At 38.8% G+C, this 21,022-nt stretch overlaps 1 protein-coding gene across 7 annotated transcripts in view; it reads right to left on the bottom strand.

Annotated features, from left to right (window-relative positions):
* The window catches only part of ABLIM2 (actin binding LIM protein family member 2), a 139,459-nt gene that overhangs the window by 9,057 nt on the left and 109,380 nt on the right, over positions 1 to 21,022 (bottom strand). For 6 of the 7 annotated variants that reach the window (XM_042811924.1, XM_042811918.1, XM_042811920.1 and 3 more), the window contains 6 exons: positions 18,863 to 18,915; positions 18,124 to 18,271; positions 13,118 to 13,176; positions 10,556 to 10,610; positions 9,195 to 9,259; positions 8,932 to 9,012 (listed from right to left, as the gene is read on the bottom strand). In XM_042811924.1, the coding sequence (XP_042667858.1) occupies positions 8,932 to 9,012; positions 9,195 to 9,259; positions 10,556 to 10,610; positions 13,118 to 13,176; positions 18,124 to 18,271; positions 18,863 to 18,915 (461 nt within the window). The remainder of the gene's footprint in view (positions 1 to 8,931; positions 9,013 to 9,194; positions 9,260 to 10,555; positions 10,611 to 13,117; positions 13,177 to 18,123; positions 18,272 to 18,862; positions 18,916 to 21,022) is intronic. The other variant, XM_042811921.1, reaches the window with a different exon arrangement.

Raw genomic sequence — 21,022 nt, 5'->3', positions numbered from 1 at the left:
ACTGCCCATTACATAAGTCATTGCCCTCAACTTCCTGTTGATAAAAATGTTCTGTCGTTAAAAAATGATCATTAATAAAACTAAAACTTTGAATTCATAGTGAATTAGGGAAATATATAGATGATTTTAGACATTTTAGACATATCAGTGGAGTTTTCTTTAAAAAAAAAAAGTAGAGGTTATTGTCTACTAAACTGGAGAATCCAATTACATAATTTATTGTGTATTCATGGATGCTGGTGCTAGCACTTGCTTGGATATTTGTCCCAGATGCACAGCTGGGGCTCAGAGGTTTGGTTTCAAGTGATATATCTATGGCCTTTGGGGCTGATCCAAAAAAAGTACACTGAAGTCAACATGAAACTTTCCACATGTACTCACTTAAGGTTAAAAAATACCTTGTTCATAAAGCAGATTTTCCAGTTTCCTTTAGTTACGTGTTCTTCATATCTAATCACTCTTCAGCTTCACACTGTTCCCACTCTGGTAGGAATTAGCTTTTTTACATATTAAGTCATTTCTAATGTGTAATTTCATTTTACAATGGCTCCCTTTCATAAGGACTTTGAAAACTGATATAGACATTCATCGTCGATCCCAATACAAACATATGCTTAGAATAAAAAAAAAAACACAAACACAAGTGTTTTGCAAATTAAATGGTGTGAAGTTCCACTAACATCCACAAAGTGCACTTTTTCACACCAGGATACGAACTTCATTCTGAAAGAGCTCATATGGGCAGCCTGGTCTAATGGTTGGCTCAGAGGGCTGGAGCATCTCTCCTACAAAGACAAGCTGAGGGAGCTGGGCTTGTTCAGCCTAGAGAAGAGAAGGCTGCGGGGTTACCTCATTGCAGCCTTCCAGTACCTTAAGGGAGCCTGTAAACAGGAGAGGAGCCAACTCTTTGAAAGGGTAGATAACAGCAGGACAAGGGGAAATGATTTTAAGTTGAGGGAGGGAAGATTTACATTGGATATCAGAGGGAAATTCTTTACTATGAGAGCGCTGAGGTGCTGGAACAGCTGCTCAGAGAGTCTGTGGATGCCCCGTTCCTGGAGGTGTTCAAGGCCAGGTTGGATGGGCAGTGCAGTGTGATATTAAATATGGAAGTTGGCATCCCTGCCTGCAGAAGGGGGATTGGAGCTTGATGATCCTTGAGGTCCATTCCAACCCTGGCCATTCTATGATTCTATGACCTTGCCCACGGTGCAGGGATTGAAAATAGATGCTTTTTGACGTCCTTTTCAGCCAAGGCCATTTAATGATTCTTTGATTCTATGGTCATCTAAAATTCAGTCCCAAACTACAAACTGTGCCCCTCTGAGCTAAAACATTCAACATTTTGGTTTAGCCTTTCCCAAGTACTCCTCATCTGAGCTCTTGAGAAAAGTGGGACACACAACATTACTTGTATGACTGACATCAACAGGCTGAGGCTGTTAGAATTCAGGCTTAATTACTGGAAATCTTTCCTAAAATGATTACAGCCCAAATGGGTAGAACCCAGGGCAATTATTGAAGAAAAGCTAGTGGAAAAAAGTCTCATCCTTAAAACAGATCCAGACAAGTAGCTTCAGGAGGAAAAATGTATTTGAATTAATGTGAGCATGCTGTTCAAACAAGACCACACCCATGCTTAAATCTCTGATTTCTATTTACAAGAGAACAAGGTGGCAAGAAAAGCTTTCTACTTGACATTCCAGAGTATTTTCTTCCTTAGCAATTGTTTCAATTAAAAAACAAGCAGGCTCAAACAAAAGTGGAATAATTTACTTTCTACTGTATTTCATAGGCATGAATGAGTAATTCTTTTAACTCTCTGATGTTCAAAAGAAAATGCTAAAGAAGCTAAGATATATCTAGATAAGAAAATCAAATGAAAAATCTCAATTATGTGTTCCAAATGGAAGGCTAACTACGATGGTTTTTAAAACTACCAGTCTGTGACCATGAAAGAAATCTTATCCTCTATGATAAAAGTAATTTCCAGAGAAAAATAAATAAATCAAATCTATGCAGCTGTTCATGAATGTCAAGTTGGATGTGCAGGCACTGAATTAACTCACACTTCTGTGACTCAACAACAAGCAAAGCGATATCTAAACTAAGATAAAAATAACAAGCACATTATATCAGGAATCCAAGGTATTTAAGTGCTTAAAAGTGTCGATAAGATTTTCAAAAGTGCCCACAATCCTAAGTTCTGTTGGGGAAAAAAAAGACCATGTCGAACAACACTGGGAAAACAGCAGATAAAGAATGTACTAATTTGTACCATGGAAAGGTGATGTCACTCCCAGAACCCTTTGCATATTTAACCCTTTGCATAATAAAATGATTATTTTGATACAATATTCCAATGTTAATCAAATTACTTTGTTTTTCAAATGCTACTGCAGCAAATACAACTTCTGTTTTGTAAATTCCTCACACTGAAACTGTGTCTTCACAGAATATGTCATGCAAACCAAATAAAGGAGCTATGGAAGTCCTTCAGAGCAGGGTTGACTTTAATCATAACATGGAGAGCCTTGCCTAGTTGAATTCATAGAATCATACACTCTCAGAATCATGTATGCTGAAAAGGACCCTTAAAGGTGATCCAGTCCAACTCCACTGCAATGAACAGGAACACTTGTAGCTCCATCAAGTTGTTCAGAACCCCGACCAGCCTGATCTCGAATATCTTCAGAAATGGGACTCCCACCGTCTCTCTGGGCAACATGTTTTAATGTCACACCACCATTACTGTAAGAAACTTATTCCATATATCCAGTCTAAATCTACTCTCTTTTAGTTTGAAACCTGTCACAACAGACTCTGCTAAAATGTCTGCCACTTTCTTTCTTACAGCTTCCCTACAGACACTGAAATGCTGCTATCAGATCTTCCTAGATCCTTCTCTTCTCCAGGCTGAACAGCACCATCTTTTTCAGGGGAGGTGTTCCATCCATTGGATCATTGCTATGGCCTTCCTCTGGCCTTTGTGATGAGGAGCTTTCCCCTTATATTTAACTGTGATTTGTTTTCTGCAATTTTTGACTTGCATTTTGGCCATTCAGGGCCTACATCTGAGAAGGATGCCAAAGTGTGCTGCTGACTTACATTCATCTCATTTTTCAGCAAAACCTCAGGGTGCCTCCTGCAGAGCTGCCCCCCCATCTTCTGCTGCTGAACAGTACTATTCCATCACAAGTGCAGGCAGATTTTTTGTTCATGTGGTCACAGAATAGAATTACAGAATCACCAAGGATGGAAAAGATCCCCAAGATCATCTAGTCCAAAAGTCACAGAATCACAGAATGGCCCAGGTTGGAAGGACCTCAAGGATCATGAATCTCCAACCCCCCTGCCACATGCAGGGCCACCAACCTCCACATTTAATACGAGACCAGGCTGCCCAGGGCCCCATCCAACCTGGCCTTGAACACCTCCAGAGACGGGGCATCCACAACCTCTCTGGGCAGCCTGTTCCAGCACCTCACCATTCTCTCTGTAAAGAATTTCCCCAACATCCAACATAAATCTTCCCTCCCTCAACTTAAAACCATTTCCCCTTGTCATGCAGTTATCAACCCTTTCAAAGAGTTGATTCCACTCCTGTTTGTAGGCTCCCTAGTCCACCTACCACCAATACTTCTCCAATAAACCACGTCCCTCAGCACCACATCTACACACTTCAACACTTCCAAGGATGGTGACTCTACCATCTCCCGGGGCAGCCCATTCCAGCACCTGACCATTCTTTCAGAGAAGAAATTTTTCCTAATATCTAACCTGAACCTCCCCTGGTGCCATTTGAGGCTGTTCCCTCTAGTCCTATTGCTTGTCATACTGCGACAGAGGCTGATCCCCACATCACCACAATCTCCTTTCATGTAGCTGTAGAGAGCTATAAGGTCTCACTGGAAAAGAATACAGGGATGCTGCCTGGACATGCAGAGATGGGATTAGAAAAGCCAAGGCACAGATGGAACCGAACTTGGTGATGGACATAAAAAAAAAAAACAAAACAAGAAGACATTCTGCAGGTACTTAGGTCATAGGGCAAAGAGAGCATATCTCCTCTGTCAAATGGGAAAGGAGAACTGAACTGGCTACAACAGATACAGAGAAGACTTTGCCTCAGTCTTTACTGGCAGCCAGGATTCCCACATCCCTTAACCTCGTAGTGGGAACTAAAGATGGGTAGCCAGTAGGGCAAGGGAGGTGATTGTCCCCCTCTGTTCTACACTCATGAAGCCCCAGCTAGAGTACTGCATCTAAATCTGGGGCCCTCAACACAGGAAAGATGTAGAGCTTTTGGGAGGGCTACAAAGATAATCCAAGGGCTAAAGCATCTCTCCTGCGAAGACAGGCTGAAGAAAGTGGGATTGTTCAGCCTGGAAAAGAGAAGGCTGTAGGGAGACCTCATTGAAGCCTTCCAATATTTAGAGATTATAAACATAAGGGAAAACTACCTTATGCACATGTAGATAATGACTGAACAAGGGGGAATTGTTTTAAACTAAAGACATCAGGGGAAAGATTTTCACTGAGTGAGATGCTGGAACAGGCTGCCCAGAGAAGTTGTAGATGTTTCACTTGTGGAGATGTTTATGGTCAGGCTGGATTGGGCCCTGAGCAATCTGACCAAGTACTTCATCTAGCAGCTGGCAGCTCCGCCTGTGGCAGGGGGGTTGGAACTTGATGATCCTTGAGGTCCCTTCCAACCCAAGCCATTCTGTAATTCTGATTCTCCCTTTAGCCACTTGTCCTTCACACTAAACAATTCCAGCTCTCTAAGTGGCTCTTCACAAGACTTGTCCTCCAGATTCCTCACCAGCTTTGTTTACCTTCTCTGGACATTCTCCAGGGCCTCAATACCTTTCTTATAGTGAGAGGCTCAAAACTGAACACAGTACTCAAGGTATAGCTGAAGAGCACAGAAGGATGATCATCTTCCTGTCTCCTGCTAGCAACACTTTCTTATTCAAGCCAAGATGCCACTGGCCACCTGGGCACACTGCTAGCACATATTTAGCAGCAGCTCCCTCCAGTTTTGTTATCTACAAGAAAGATGAGGATGCAATTCCTTCTCTTCCCCCATACGGTATACTTCAGTCCTATGTTGTTGCCTAAATTAAGTTGTTCTCAATCATTTCTCATTACAACTGTCTGAGGAATGCTGCTCTATTCATCTAACAACAGAATAAATAGCAGTCTGGTGAAGAGAAACTTTTCGAAAAATTCCTATGCCAAATCCTTATCTTTAATAAATTCCTTGCATTTCTAATCAGCTTATACTGAACAAAGATCCAGGATAATCATTCGAAAGTCAGAGTGCTGGTAATGTACTTAAAAATCAGCAGGTCATTTATTATAACTACGCTCAGTGTTGTATGTATTAGCTCAATGTTGGCATAAACATCTCCTCAAGGAGCACAAAGAGCTGAGCTACTTCTGCCTCACTGCTGAGTTAGAACAAGCAAACAAAAACATGCCGAGTGTTTCTACGGTTAGATATATGCGGTTATGAAGAAAGAATTTTTATTATTTTAAAGTATTTATTACCAGTTGAGCCCTACTAATCTTCGTGTGCCTCTTGGGCCTAGAAAAATATGCATTCTTACAAAAAAATACTAGCTCTAAGCCACGAAATAGATTTCTTACACAATAAGTAATTTAAAAAATACTCAAAATGGGAGCAAAGTTAGGCAAACACTACCAACCATTAAAACCCCACCCTCCTTTAATCCTTGACCATTAGCTGAAGCTTTCACTGCTGCCGCCTCCCTTAATTTGACCCAAGGAGTTAATACCTTTTACGTGAGTTCACTTTTCATGATAAGAACATACACTTCAGGAGACCTCTCTTGTAATAAGACATCAGAGAATAATAACAGTGCCTTCTCCATCTATGCTGGATCATTCGAAGTTCAAAAACCTGTCTCACAGAGAGGAGTTTTCTTCAAGCCAATTTGCAAGAAATGCTGAAGAAATATATCTTATACAGATTTACTTCTCTCATTACTGCTAAGTAAACCAGGAAATTAGAGAATCACATAGAATCACAAGGTTGGAAAGGACCTACAAGATCATCTAGTCCAAACATCCTCTTATCACCATTATTACCTACTAAGCTACTAAACCACATCTTGTAGCTCCTTGTCCAGACGTCTCTTGAACACTGCCTGGGACAGTGACTCCACCACCTCCCTGGGCAGCCATTCCAGCATCCGACCACTCTTTGAGTGAAAACTTTTTGCCTTATATCTAACCTAAAGTTCTCCTGGTGCAATTTGTGGCCACTTCTTCAGGTCCTATTTGTTGCCCGGGAAAAGAGGCTGACCCCCCCTCATCACAGCCTCCCTTTAGGAAACTGTAGAGTGCGATGAGGTCTCCCCTGAGCCTCCTCTACTCCAGACAAAACATATAAGACATCACATATAAGATTTTAAACATTTAGTACAAGTGAAATCATTCTTAGATCTGACAGTCAATTGAAACACAAATGTTCTGTGTGTCCTTCCACCAACACCACTACTACCTTGTCCATATCCATCACAACCAGGATGTTGAGATTTGCAGCAGTGAGAACATAATACTTCCATAAAACTGATCATAATGAAACCATAAGAAACTAGAAGAAACTATTAGAACATTGTCTGAAAAGATTTTCCAAGATAAACCACTTAGGACAATGCAAAGGCTTAGCAGTGCAATCATCATTCCTGTAGGCAAAATACAACTCGTTTAAAAGTGAAATTGGATGTGCAGGATCCACGCAGAAGCTGGCCACCCATTCTGCTCAAATACAGCATTTGCTTCCCAGGGATCTGTCAGCACTGAATCACACTTTGTAGCATATGTGAAATACAGCTTAAGAAAAAGTGAAATCTAACCTTAATGCCTGACTCCAGAATTTAGTGTCATCCCCAAAAGCTTAAAGATACCAAAAAATACTAAATGGGACTTCAACTAGTGGACAAGATACGTGCATGTATGTGTGTGTTTCTTTAGTACTGGTACATTCCTGGGAAAATCTTTGAAATCAGACAGTCTTAGGCTCCCAAGTCCTGGGTCTTGCCCCGAAATCTGGTGAATGCACAAGACAGCAGCTAAGTTACAATCTGTTTTTGCTATGAGACAAAATGATGTTATACGCCCTTTCTAGGCAAAGTTACTTACTTTCAACAATTCTGTAATGCAAAAGAAAGGGAACAGGGAGGAGAAGATGCCAGCAGAGAATGCAACAGTTTGTTCCTGTCTTTCAACTCCACATATGGTTTGAATGCTCGGATGAGGTCGAATGCTGCCTCTGTTTTTCCAGTAGTTATAATCCTTTTAAAATGCTGCTAATTTCATTGTTAAAAAAACTACCCATCCCTAATAAATGTAAGATGGTCTACAAATCCACAAAGGAGTCCTTTCTGCAGAGCAAAATGTTTAACACAGGGCAACAATCAGCAGACAAGCCTGATCCCCTTATCGCTTTTCTGGTGCAGGTTGGAAGCAGACCTTATTTATTGTTCTTTTGCAAAGCTCTGTGAGATCTTTGAAGTGGTCAGGCTTCTTAAGTCACGAGGCCCAGAGCTGCACCTGGTGCGAAGCAGACTGAGCAACTCCAGTGTTAAACAAACAGCAGTCCCAGCTGAGGACAGTGCAATAGTTATTCATAACGGACATGCATGATCCATCCAAAGCAAACTATATGTCTTCTTAAAGCAAGCTAGAGACGCATTTGCCATATAGACCAGGCTGAAGTCTTTAAACAAAGCCTCTATTATTTAATAAACATGCAAATATGTATGTACTTTGTGTCTTAGAGTCCTTTGTGCGTTCAGATGAGTGCCCCTCCAGCCCCCTGTTCCTTCTTCTGGATTCATTAAGCTTTTATTATGGATCTGATGCCTTACTATACCCCAGGCTTAAAACAGCACATATTTGAGGCTCTTTTCCTTACGACCAAATCCATACCACTTGCTGGGTATTCAAGCAGCAAACACACTGAAGCATTTAAGGAATGTACAGCATGTCCAAAACATACTATTAAACTTTAGTAATTTTTCTTCTTTTCTTTTTAAGTGATCAAGTTAAAATACTCTAAATTTATTTAAATATAAAGTTTACCAAAAGTAACATTGTTAAGCACACAGGTTTTTTTTAACTCTCTTCTTCTTAATGGTAATTCACACAAAGGTACAAAAGTTTAATAATTCCGATGAGTGTTTACTAAGTCCTGTCATTACTTAGGAAAACAAACAAACAAAAACAAAACAAAACAAACAAAACAAAAACCAAAAAACAAAAACAAAAACAAAACAAACAAACAAAAAAAAAAAACCCAAAACCACCTCATGAATTTTGCCTGAATATCAACTTCACAATATGGGCTTTGGAAACTAAGCATCATGATAAGTTATGTCTGCATTTCTCTGAATTTCACTACTACTCTTGAAGAGCGGTAGATGCTACTGCAAATGGATAACATTCTCAAGCAATTATATATCACACAGGCAAAGAGGAGATTGAATGAGAGAATGAAACAGAAATGGATCCATTTACTTGCAGGATAAATTGAGGTGGTTTTTTGTTGTTGTTGTTGTTTTGTTTTGTTTTTTAATTCTCAGGTTATTCAAGGAGATTCTTTTATAATAGGAACTTAAAAAAACTGGTTTCCACCCATCTAGTTTGGACTTTCAACATCCCATAAAATCATCCAAAACAAATGGGTACTATTGGTAGTTTTGTGAAACCCTGTTCTATCATACATCTGCCTGGTTTTGGCTACTCTATACCTTTCAAATTACCTATGTACCAGTGTTGTGAAACAAAATATAATATATAGTGCTATTTCTCTCTTCTTTGATTGGGTATGGGAATAGCTAAGGTAGTACACAAACAGGATAAAGACTTGCAAAGCCATCAAGAAAATATCATTCCTACCTCCAGTCTGGTCCTGTCCACATCCTTGGGTAATTTCACACGAACACGATTTGTTACAATAAGTGTCTCATAAGGATAAATCTGTTAAAAAGACAAGAGCATATGAACTCCAGCCAAATCTGATTCTGGTATGTGGAAACAACAGCACGGGGGACTTACTAATTTCAATGGTACAAACTTGCATCCTCATTTGACAAATATTTCACTGGGTCAAAATTGACAAAATAAAGTTTAAAAGAAAAAAAAAAAGGAACACATGTAACCTTGCTAGGAAGTGCTGAATCTGATTGTTCTTCCAGTGTTGGAAAAGCCCTTCTTACCTTGTATTCTGCAAGAGAACGAGAATAGGTTCACAGTTTAGAATTCATAGGCTTCTTTCAGAGTGACCATAATGAACATTTAGTTACATTAGCAATTTGGTATCCTGCTATATTTCTCTTATGGTTTTCAATAGTTATTGAATAACTACATGTGTTAGAAGAATTTGACTCCAATGGTCTGAATAAATATAGAATTTTTTAAGCCCCTGAAACCAAAGCAAAATCCATCTCTTGCTGCCATGCAGTGACTATGTCTGGTAAAATTGGGAATTTTGTGTATAGTTCAGTCAGACTGTCATCTGAAAATCCCGCCATATTTTCCTTTACTGAAAACAGTTACAATATACAGATAATTACAGCCATGTCTTTTTGGGAACATACATGAAAATCATCAAGTTAATACAGTACTCCAAGATGCCAACATCCTGCACTTGGACTGACTGCAGTGGAAACAATGATAGCAAAGAGAACATAGTAATTTTTTTTTTTTTTCCTGAGGGAATTGCTCATGGATCTGAACTAATACAAGAGGATTCTATAGTTAGGCCAGTGTTACCAAATATGACCACCAGAATGTTTTCATAGACATTTTTATGAACTGAAATGAAAATCAGAGATAAGTCTATTTTCAAAATCTACACTGCCAGCTACTCAGACAAAGGTTTCTATCAATACAGAGCCATTAAATGAAGCATTGGAGTAAGATTTAAAAAAAAATTAAGCGACTTGGAAATAAAATCCTTCTCTTCTCCACCAGAAGTTGCATGCTCCTAAATTTCTCAGTTCTTTTGAAATTTCCAACCAACTTCCATATTAAGCTCACAGTCCTCTTAAACTGTTATCTAATAAATCAATAAAAAGAAATTCTGCTTTTTAAATTCTGTAGATTTCAGCACCATTGTAAGACAAACAAGAAGCACAATGAATGTTTGTGGTGGTTTTTTCTTTTTTCTTCCCCAATCAGAAAAACTAATCAATCCTTCAAGACATAAGATTCTTCCTCTCTTTGATATGAGAACACCACCTGCTCAGCAAAGAGAACCACTGTGGCTGTTTGCACATATTCAGGACACTGGCATAGACTCGACATTGTTACACCACCATATAATTCAGGATTTCAGTCAGATCTTTATATTCAATCAGATAAAAAGAAGACTCTCTGTAATGAATGCGTTACTGAGCTGGTTCTGTACCATCATTACACGAACCATGTGAAGATAACAGAGCAGTAGCCCTTTGGGCAAGAGGTAAACAAGCATCCTCACAGGAAAAATACATGGAGTGAAAATGCTACTGCAATGTACCTTTCATCCCCCAGCTCGCCTCCTGGTCTGTTTCATATTGGCCCGTATGTTCAGGCTGGAAGAGAGGAAAAGAAGCAATGTAACTTCAAAATACACACAGACACAGAGTATCCCTCTGCACACTGTTGAGAGAAAAAAGAGAAGACAAGTGGTACCAGAAAATCAAGATAAGTATCCTTCCATGACAGAAAGCAAACAAAGTTTCATTAGAACCTGACCTGATGTTCAAAGAAGGTATCCAGAGTGCACACAGCACCCATCAATCTAGAGGCACTGAAAGGAGCTCTGCCTGAAGCAGAGGATGGATTGTCAACGAGCGTGTGTCAAACTGGGACTCAGTGCATGTGCAGTGTACAGTCTAGACAATACATTTCCATAAGCAGAGAATGCTGGCATGTGATTGTCACTCGGAGAGGCAGCTACACAGTCTTATCAATCTTATCTTGTCCCACTGTCTTTTTTCTTCGCTGGCAAATGCTGTCATGATGATAAGTATTATGGGATACCTGAAAGACACCATAACTTTTTTGTTGTTGTTGCTTCCCTTAGAGTTTTTTTCACCTGTTAGGTACACATTGTACCCACAACTAGGCTCGTAAGAAACTGCAAGGCTCCTTATTGTTAGCTTTTATTATATGATGCATTGCCAGGATGGTTGATTAAAAATAACAAGCCGCAAATACTAATATAAGCCTACAACACAGAGTGCAGCCACTCTGAGAAGAATCTTGGTCTAAAGGATTTGATCATTTTCAGCTTTATTGCAGCTCTCAGATACTAGGTTGTACCTCATAGATGGGACAAATGCTGCCACCTGCTGCTTTCACATCACATTACATGGCTTAAGCCTTCAAAAAGTACACCAAGAACTGCATCTGAGTTTTCTGATGGCTTTGGCTCCTAAATGGAGAGAAGTTTACCTAGATCTTTCCAAATTCATAAATCTAATTTGGTTAAGTTGTGTTGCTACTGGTTTCTTCAGAAGGAAATTCAAGCAATCAGGTACTTGGAGCATCAATCAGTTTAGGTGCTCTCTGACAGTTACTTTCTTGTAGTTTCTTCTAATAACCTTCAGTTTAATTCATTACTGGGGGAGTTTAATCCCACCCATATGTCTGAACAGTCCCACATGTCTCAACATTTCCTTAAAAAGGAGATGCATCAGGCCCCCCATAATCTCTGTAGCCCTCCACTGGATTCTCTCTAGAAGCTCCCTGTCTTTCTTGAACTGAGGAGCCCGGAACTGATAACAGTAGTCCAGATGCGGCCTCACCAAGGCAAAGCAGAGGGAGAAGATCACCATCCTCACCTTGCTGCCCACACTGTTTTTAATGCACACAGGATGCCATTGGCCACGCTGCTGGCTCATGGCCACCAGGACACCCAGGTTCTTCCCCACAGAGCTCCTTCTCAGCATATCAATCTCTAACCTATACTGAGGCATGTAGTTATTCCTCTCCAAGAGTATGACTCCGCATTTGCCCTTGTTGAACTTCATCAGGTTCCTCTCTGCCCAACTCTCATGCCTGTCCAGATCTTGCTGAATGGCAGCACAGCCTTCTAGGGTCAGCAAATCCTCCCAGCTTTGTATCATCAGCAAACTTGCTGAGGGTGCATTCTATCCTTTCATCTAGGTCACTAATGAAGATGTTAAACAAGATCAGGTATTCCCTGGGGAATACCACCAGTTACAAGCCTCCAACCAAACACTGCACCACAGATCACAACCCTCTGAGCTCAGCCAGTTCACTGGCCCTCAATTCACCTCACTGCCCACTCATCTTCCTAAGCTTCCTCACATGGATGCTGCAGGAGACAACATGAGATGCCTTGCTGAAGTCAAAGTAGACAACACTGCTCTCTCCTCATCTATCCCACCAGTCACGACATTACAGTAGGCTGCCAGGTTGCTCAACCATGATTTCCTCTTGAATCCATGTGGACTACTCCTGGTAACCTTCTTCTCTTCCACTTTCTTGGAGATGGCATCCAGAACAAGCTGCTCCATCATTTTCCCAGGGATGGAGGTGAGGCTGTGTGGCCTGTAGTTTCCCACCTCCTCTTTCTTACCCTTTTTGAAGATTGGAGAGATGTTGGCTTTCTTCCAGCATTCAGGCAACTCTCACTGCTCCCCCCCGCTTTGTATGATGTCTGTCTGTGTATATATATGTATTTCTATATATATATTTAAGAAATGCTATGGATATGAGCTGCTTCACCTTTGCTCTAAGATCACTACTTGCCTAATTTAAGGCTTAACCCTCTTTATCATTAATTCAAGATATACTGTGGTCTCTTAATAGGAATAGACTGTATATTTTGGACCTTAGCTGGTTTTGGGAGGAGAATCAAGATTCCTAATGCTCATGCCAGACACAGCTTTTTTTAAAACAAAAAGCTTCTGACTCCTGCAGACAATGTATGTATCTCACAGGTTAAAAAATCATCAGGCAGGGCTGGTAGCCAAAACACCTGTGAAGTACTATCACTGTGTAAAGTTTTATCTAGTTTTCTATTTATGATATGCAATTACCTGGAAAATACATTTAATTTTATACCTACCTGATGCAAGCCATTCCTTCCATAGCCAGGTAGAGAAGTAGATTTAGAATATGGAAATCCTGTAAAAGACATGATAGACAGCTACATCATTTGTGATACACAGTAATATTTTTTGTGCAGTCCTTTATATTCCACGAAAACCCAGAAATCAGGTAAATAGACAGAAATAGCAATTGCAAGACAGCTATGTATATCCTAATCATGGGATGAAGTACAGCTGAGTAGTGCTCATCTTTTCTCTCTGTATCATGTACATGGGTACACATAACAACATCTGTAAATCACAGTGCATAGGATGCAATCACTGTAGTGGGCACAACAACAGAAGATTTGTGAGACTCACTTTACAGAAGCATCATGAAGCTGCATAATGCAAAACAGATACCTTGTAAAATCTCAGCTCTCCAATTCAGCACTAAACCATAACTTGTAAAAAAGAAGTACCATTATTTTAGAGTTATTCCACTTCTCACCATGATGTTTGTGGTCTATTTTGGGGTTTGTTTTTTAAAAGATAAGGGTTGGTATCTCACCAATCAGAAAAAAAAGAAACCAATAAGAAATGAACTTACATATTTCGCATTTCTACTACTTCATTAAAATGTAAATGAAAGTATACTACAGTGGAAATAAGTAAAAGGACAAATGCTGAAGGGGAAGTTTTAAGATAGATAAAATTCAGAAAGTGATGTTGCTATGAACAAACTGGATCTAGTACAGTGATGAAACTACAATGTCAGGGGGAAATAACTGAAACAGTCAGAGGGGAACAGCTGAATTGCCTTACTTTTACCAGCCGAGTTTGATAAGAAAGTTTGGATGATCACTTTGTCAGTAAAGGTACAAACAATGTTTCAGACCAAATTTTGGTTTATAAAAAATAACGATGTGTAGAAGTGATAACATGAATGAGTTTATATTAAACAGAAAATAAACAAAGGTTCTGTAATAAGCATTCTTGACTCCAGTACAGGAAAGTTTGATAACTTAAGGCCGGGAGTTAGAAGAAGTAAGTTAGCTCAGAGAACTGCATGTACAAGGCTACTTTCTGCCAAAAATGTTGGCAATTTGTGTCCAAAGGGGAATGCAGGAAGGGAATCCAGACATTACTGGATTAATAAGTACCCTAAGGAGATTATTAGGAATAAGTGTACAGAAAGAAAAAACAAAAGATGGATCAGCACAGAGCTCACGGTATGCTGACATAAAGTGAGAACTGCCAGGAGTCAAGCTGAGTTAAACATTGAAAATGATATTAAAACAAATAGCAAAAGGTTCCCCAGCTATATAAACAAAAAGAGAACAAGGAAAGAAGAAATGGGATCACTGTGTCACTACACAGGAGAGTGGAAGGGGAACCTAGGTGGGGCTCCAACACTGGAAGAGTATTTCACTTCAGATTTCAGGAACAAATGTAAAGAGCAAAGTTCACGCAATTAGGGTAGGCAAATGAATCTCACTGTGATAGAGACATAATTCAAAGCACTCTGCACAGGAAGCTGATAACCTTAAATAAAATTGGAAGATTAATTTAAATCACTGGAAAATATCAAGTACAATTTTATGCTTAAGAAGAGAAAAAGATGCTCAGCATCTATTAGTTCGTTTCCAAGAGAAAACTTTAATAAAGACCAAATAAAAACATGGAAGTAAACAGAAAATCAGTTATATTCATGTTGATTTTGATTCATTTAATACAAGCTAAAGACACAGTGTGAGAATCCCTTGCTAGCTCTCTTCACTAAAAGAAATTACTTCTGTGCAAAATAAATTTTACTGGAATACATCTAATGAGATACCATTAAAATCAGCTATTGCTGCAAAGGAAATTAAAGTAAAACCAGAGGACATGAAGTTTTTATCAGAGGAATTATAGGGCATGTAAGGAAAAAATGAAATATGAAAAACAGGTAGTGAGAACTGAGGAGTGCTGAGAGAGAAATGTCAGCATAAACTGGTGTTGAGTTGAAATCACCTAGTATTTTCACCAACAATCTGAACACCAAATAGTAATGGGCTAATAAACTTGACTGTCTACACAAAGTTATAAAGTATTGCTAATACAGAGGAGGATTGGGGTATCATAAGGAGCTGGGACAATCTTAAAACTTAGAGAAATTGAAATGGGATGCAGTTTAATAATTCATGGGAAAAGTCATGCCATTAGGGACTAATAAATATCCCACACTTCTACTATGTAAGCTGAGATCTCATTATTTGGAGACAACAGGAAAGCAGACAGGCTTAGTTATACAGCTCAATGATGAGGTGACCAAGGGCTATTAAAGTGAGCTTAAAAATGATGGAAGTTGGAAATGTCTGTCTTGATACATTCCAAATATGGAAATAATTGCAATATCTCCAGGCAGTGACAGGACATCATGAAAGGATGCTCTTTTCAAGTGGGTTAAATTAAATCCATCAGACCTTTGGGCCTACAGGATGACTGGGACAACAGAAGTTCATCATAAGAAAAATAGCAATGGGCTCAACATTTAATCTAGCAAAATGAGGATAAAAATAAAAGATGCTTTAGAGACATAATCAACTATCATCTGAGCAACTACGAACAGAACTTCTTCTGTTGATACCACTGGGGGCTCCCATGTATAATACAGGGACGAAGTGGTGAATTAGATGAATCATTTATTTCTTCTTGTAAACTAGAAATCTATCATTTCTTATTATTTGAATGGCAGTGACTGTAGAGGACAAAGAGTGTAACTGCTGTCCGTACTCCGGCTTGGAAAAAGATGCCAGTATTGAACATCAGCATGGAGTTCAATTTCTTGGCATCTTGGCAATAGAGAGGTTGAATGGGATTTGTTCCATCACCAAATAGTTTTTCAAAGTTATCATGGAAAGATGCTCTGAAGCAAAGAGCATAATTTGAAAACAAACAGTTCACTTCAGCACACAGCAGCTCAAGTGTTGCCTCCCAGTCTGCCAGGACTGAACCACATCCACAGGCATAAGTGATATCATGTGGTTGGCTGGAAAAAACCTTAGAGGTGAATTAAGCTGAAAGAGCTCAGATTAATCAAGAAAAAAAAACAGCGACTTCAGTGTGAAAAGCATCTCTTTCACTTAGCATCTCTTTCTCTAGAACTTATTATTTATGTTGTTATTTATGTAAACTTTTTATTTTGCTGTTTCTTTATTTTTATTATAATGGTAAAATACAACACCAACATCCACCAATCACATACTGTAGCTCAATATCATAACAAACTACAGTTGTATATTTATATATATATATATTTTTAGTAACTGGCCAAATCAAAGCACTCCTTTCCTCTAACTAGGTGTTATCTGAAATTCAGCAGTTCCTTGATATAGCTACTGCTTCTTCCAATATGACATTCACTGTAGCCTGGATATTGTGAGGTTGTCTTTCAGTACTTCAGGTACTTCCAATACTATCAACAGTGAGAGTTAGGTTAGAACCTGGTTAGATGTCTGCCTTCCTAACTATGTGAAACAATGACTAATGGTAAAATATAAACTAGTAAAAATGTATGCATACAGAAATAAGACACATTTATGCACGTGGATATAAGGAGATGTTGCTGCTGTATCTTAGTCTTCAACCAGGCTGAACACAAGCAAGTTCCGGTCTACATACCTGCCAATCATACAAGCCCAAATATACTATTTTGTAATTAGTCTGATGCCTGCTAACTCCTCCATTCTCTATGTAATAATTTTGCACCAAACCAATATTTGAAAAATGTATTTTTTCTGATTCTAACTATGCCACAGAGATGGGGTTAAATGTCAAAGCTAGAGATCTGGGCACTCTCAACCACACATGCAATAGGTAGAGAACCTCCTGTTTACATCCTAATGACTATGCAAATGATAGGTGTTAGCTGCATAGGTGATCAGACCTAAGGCTTTCCTTGCACAGGATATGCAACAAAACATCATGCAATGTTTGACGATGACTAAGGAATCAAATCCCATCAGGTTAGACCAGTGTGACCGATTACCCAAAATGACTCCTCTTTTTTATCTTGTTACACCCTTGTGACAGACTTTGCATCATCTGTTTTTCCTCTTCCTTGCATAGCTAAGCCATAATTTCCTTAATAGAAGTTGATGGAGCCAGCTATCACATTACCAAAATGCCCACAAGTCTGACATCCTGGCCTTGCTGCCAGACATGCCTCACATTGGATACATTCTTTTGGAAAACTGCTTCCCCAACTTGTTCACCCCAGATGACCTGCTACTGCTGTATGGTACAAAATGGAGGATGCAGGGAAAGAAATATCCCAACTATCTGTCAAAAATCACTTAAGCTATTTTTCATCATTTTTAAATGTAAAAGTATAATTCAGACCTCATGGTTCTCATGACCATTTTCTACATCTCATTCCCTGCTGAAATGCAGAGGAAAGAAACATGTAGAATGTTTTGTAGGGTTTTTTTGTTTTTTATTTTTTTGTGGTCTTCAGACCAGTTTTCAGAAAAAAAATCTTCCCATTATTCCAGCTGGTTATTCAATATCTGGAAGGTTTCTGTCAGCTTACAGCTGTGACTACAAAAGATATAAAAACTCCTATTCTAAATTAGTCTGGAGCAAGTGCTCCTTATGCTTTACTGTGATATTGAAAAAATGGCTCTACTAATATAAAAAATGCGAATTAATCCTTGATAGAATCTTCCTGGTACTTCTGCCCTGTTTGTTGAAAAGAATTAGCATATACATAGGTGCCTTTATGTATTCATGAGGGGCAGGATTTTGTTGTAAGGAAATTTTGCTCTCCAGGACTATATGATATCTTTATATAAGCAATGGTCCTTCTTTCATTAAGAGAACTCTACAAATATTTTCAACATTGAAATTTGAAGATGCTGACCACTTATAAGCCATAGCTAAACAAATATATGCCATTATGACAGAGAAATAAGGAACAAAGCAAACCAGGAACAGCCTACAGCCACCTCCCTCTGCCCCACCCCTGCTGGCCATATACAGCTGCCCAGCACGCAGTACTCACGGGAGTACATGGTGGTGGTGCCTTCCTGTGCTCTCTGGAAGTTTTCTCTGTCAGTTCCAGGAGTAAGAGACAGGGATCGGGTATCTGAATCTGGGGAATTAGTTCTGGTGTCCATATCCCCTTTCAGAATAAGCCAACTGGTCTTCAGCTGAAGAGAATAAAAACCTGTTATAGGAGCCAGATTGAACTCATGCCCTACATCACTTGCTAGCTTCTATGTTGATGGTCAGTACAGCCTGCACCAATGGTCACAGCCTCACAGTTACCGAAAACTTTTAACTTTTAACACAGTTACTGAAAACTTTTAACTTTTAACACAGTTACTGAAAACTTTTAACTTTCATCTGGGCTGAGGATAGTTTTTCTGTTCATTAAGTTGCCTACTCTGCCTCACTTCAGATCTGTTATGTCTTCTTCGTATCATCAATCCATTATAACACTTTTCTTGTGTGCTAATGCACACCCTTACATGTTAACACATTCACCAATATATGCACTGAGATTCAATAAAAATTCTTGAATTTATTTCTACTGCCTTCTTTACCATGAAATGCAGATTTTGAACACTCTGGAAGAGAGATTATGTTTAATATAACTGAAATAATCTTTTGGAAAGACCTGAAATCAGTAAGATTCATTTCAGTTATATTAAGTAATACCTTGAAACATAACCATGTTTTATAAAAGAATTTCCTGAAGAAAAACAAACAAACTACCTTTTGTTCTTTCTGGTTATTACCTTCTTGTTGTCCTGATCCAAACTTCCATCCTCCCCTTCTGATCTTCTTAGTGCTGAAAGATTAAATTTTTAAAAATTAAAACTGATAGATCATTTTTGTTTTCTGTTTTGACTGTCTTCACATTCTACACATTTTCAAAAAGAGAGAAAAAGCAATAAAAAATCTTGAAGTTGGGCAGAAATTGAATCTGTAGAGCTATCGTAGGTATGATAGGTACAAATTTGGCATTACCTCTTCATGACAGTGCAAGAAAGGTTGTCTCAGTATACTGAAAGTGAAGGACAGCAGGTAAGGATGAGCTGCTGCTGAGTCCCACAGAGCTGCATCAAGTCTCAGATAAAGCAAAGGAGGTCTCTAAAATTCACAATTCTGTTTCTCACCTATATTCTCTCTTCAAAAGCCTCTATAAAAGAAAACATTTACTTGCTGTTTCGTTGTGACCTTCCAACTTCCTGAGGAGAAAATCTCAACACTGAAAACCTAAAAGTTACAAGATAGCTCCCAACCACTAAATGCATTTTTCCTAAGCTTTTCTTTACCGAAGTATCACACCAGAGACTGATTTACATCTCAGAAAGAATTTTACAGAAAGTTTTTGTGACAAATTTCACACTATTTCAAATAAGTTCCCATAATCTAAATGCCTCTTGCCTTTATATCACTTGAAGCTCTGTTGAATGCAGTAAAACAACTGGAGTAATGCAATGAAGTAGCATAATTTTAAATCCATGTGAGGTTGTAACAAGGGTATTGTCTGCAATATCTGAGTTCAAAGGTAACACAAGAGTCCCAGGAACCACAACACAGCCAGAAAAATATATTTATTAATAATTAAAATAGTATGATAATATTAAAGATTAGACTGCTCAAAGACAGTGCTACAACAATCCCAGCTAGCTGGGAACAACTCTCCATTTTCCCAGCTAGCAAGTTAGCTGAGGATCTTCCCTGCATCCAAAAAACGCAGGAGAAAGGCCACCACCATCAGCAATTCAATGTTCTTCTCTTTCACGCTATGCAGCTCACATCCAAACCCTTCACTGGTAGTGTCAAGAAGGTGATACTTTAAGAAAGGAAAATTTTCATTTTTCACTTTGTAAAAATCTATTGGCTAGAGGTGAAAAATCTTTAAATGCAGAGGTTTTTTTTGTTTTGTTTTGTTTTTCCACAGTGTAATGTGGCAAAACAAAGCTGAGTAATAAAACAAAGTATTATGAAAAAATTCAGAGTTTTCATCGTTAGTTGATGGCATCCTGACCAGGGCAACTTGTTTTTTGGTTTTTTTTGTTTGTTTGTTTTGTTTTTTTTGTTTTTGTTTTTTGAGATGGCAAGTTGCTTTTTTGAGAAAGAAATAGCAGAAATTCGAACCTGTGACATATGTGACAAACAAAAAAGCATGAAAAATTAAAGTGCCTATATTGCAAGGTCTTAGATCTGGTTTTCTGACACTCTGGGTGCACCCAGGTTATTTATGTGGATCTCAGAGACCCATGTAGAGAACTGGATGCCTTTTTGCAAATTGTTTTTATAAAAGACATTGATATTTTAAAGAAAAAAAAAAAAACATAAATTGAGACCAAAGTGTTTTTCAGAGATTCTGTATGTTCTATGGGTTCATGAGATCAAATGACTTCAAAACAGCAGGACACCAAGGTTTTACATAGAGATCTAGAGGATTCCAACAAAAATCAACAAGACTCTACAAGGCCTGCTCCTTTCGGCTTCCTGAATGCTTCATGCAACACTTCACAGCAAATAAATCCACATGGCCTGAATTTCATCAGTGCTGAGCTCTAGCTTCACAGGTACAAGGGACACTGGGTTCTGCTGTGAGTCCCAATGCAATCTTTCACATGGTTCAGTGCTAATATTGCTGCAGAACAAACCTCTTCTTGTTATTGTTGTTATAACTTTGAACTCTGTTCAGATGGTTCTGAAATATCAATGCACACAGGCGGGTGTCCATGCTGGCTGTGGCACACTTCAGTTTCTGACTCCAGCTCTCACCTCATCTCTCCTCTGAGCCACTTTTCCATCACATTTTTTTCATTCTAGTACAAGTCTAGTGTTTAAAATAGACACACAGAAGCTCTAGCAAATCTGTTGGGCACTGCTGTAACTTAAACTGTTCAAAGCCAAATGTCTTGGAGAAGCTCCGT

The sequence above is a fragment of the Centrocercus urophasianus genome, unplaced genomic scaffold, assembly GCF_019232065.1.
Source record: "Centrocercus urophasianus isolate 14NV4802_14NV808 unplaced genomic scaffold, USGS_Curo_1.0 seq_13, whole genome shotgun sequence".
Lineage (NCBI taxonomy): Eukaryota > Metazoa > Chordata > Aves > Galliformes > Phasianidae > Centrocercus > Centrocercus urophasianus.
Note: the sequence above shows the minus strand (reverse complement) of the source record. Positions and strands in the feature narration are given on the sequence as shown.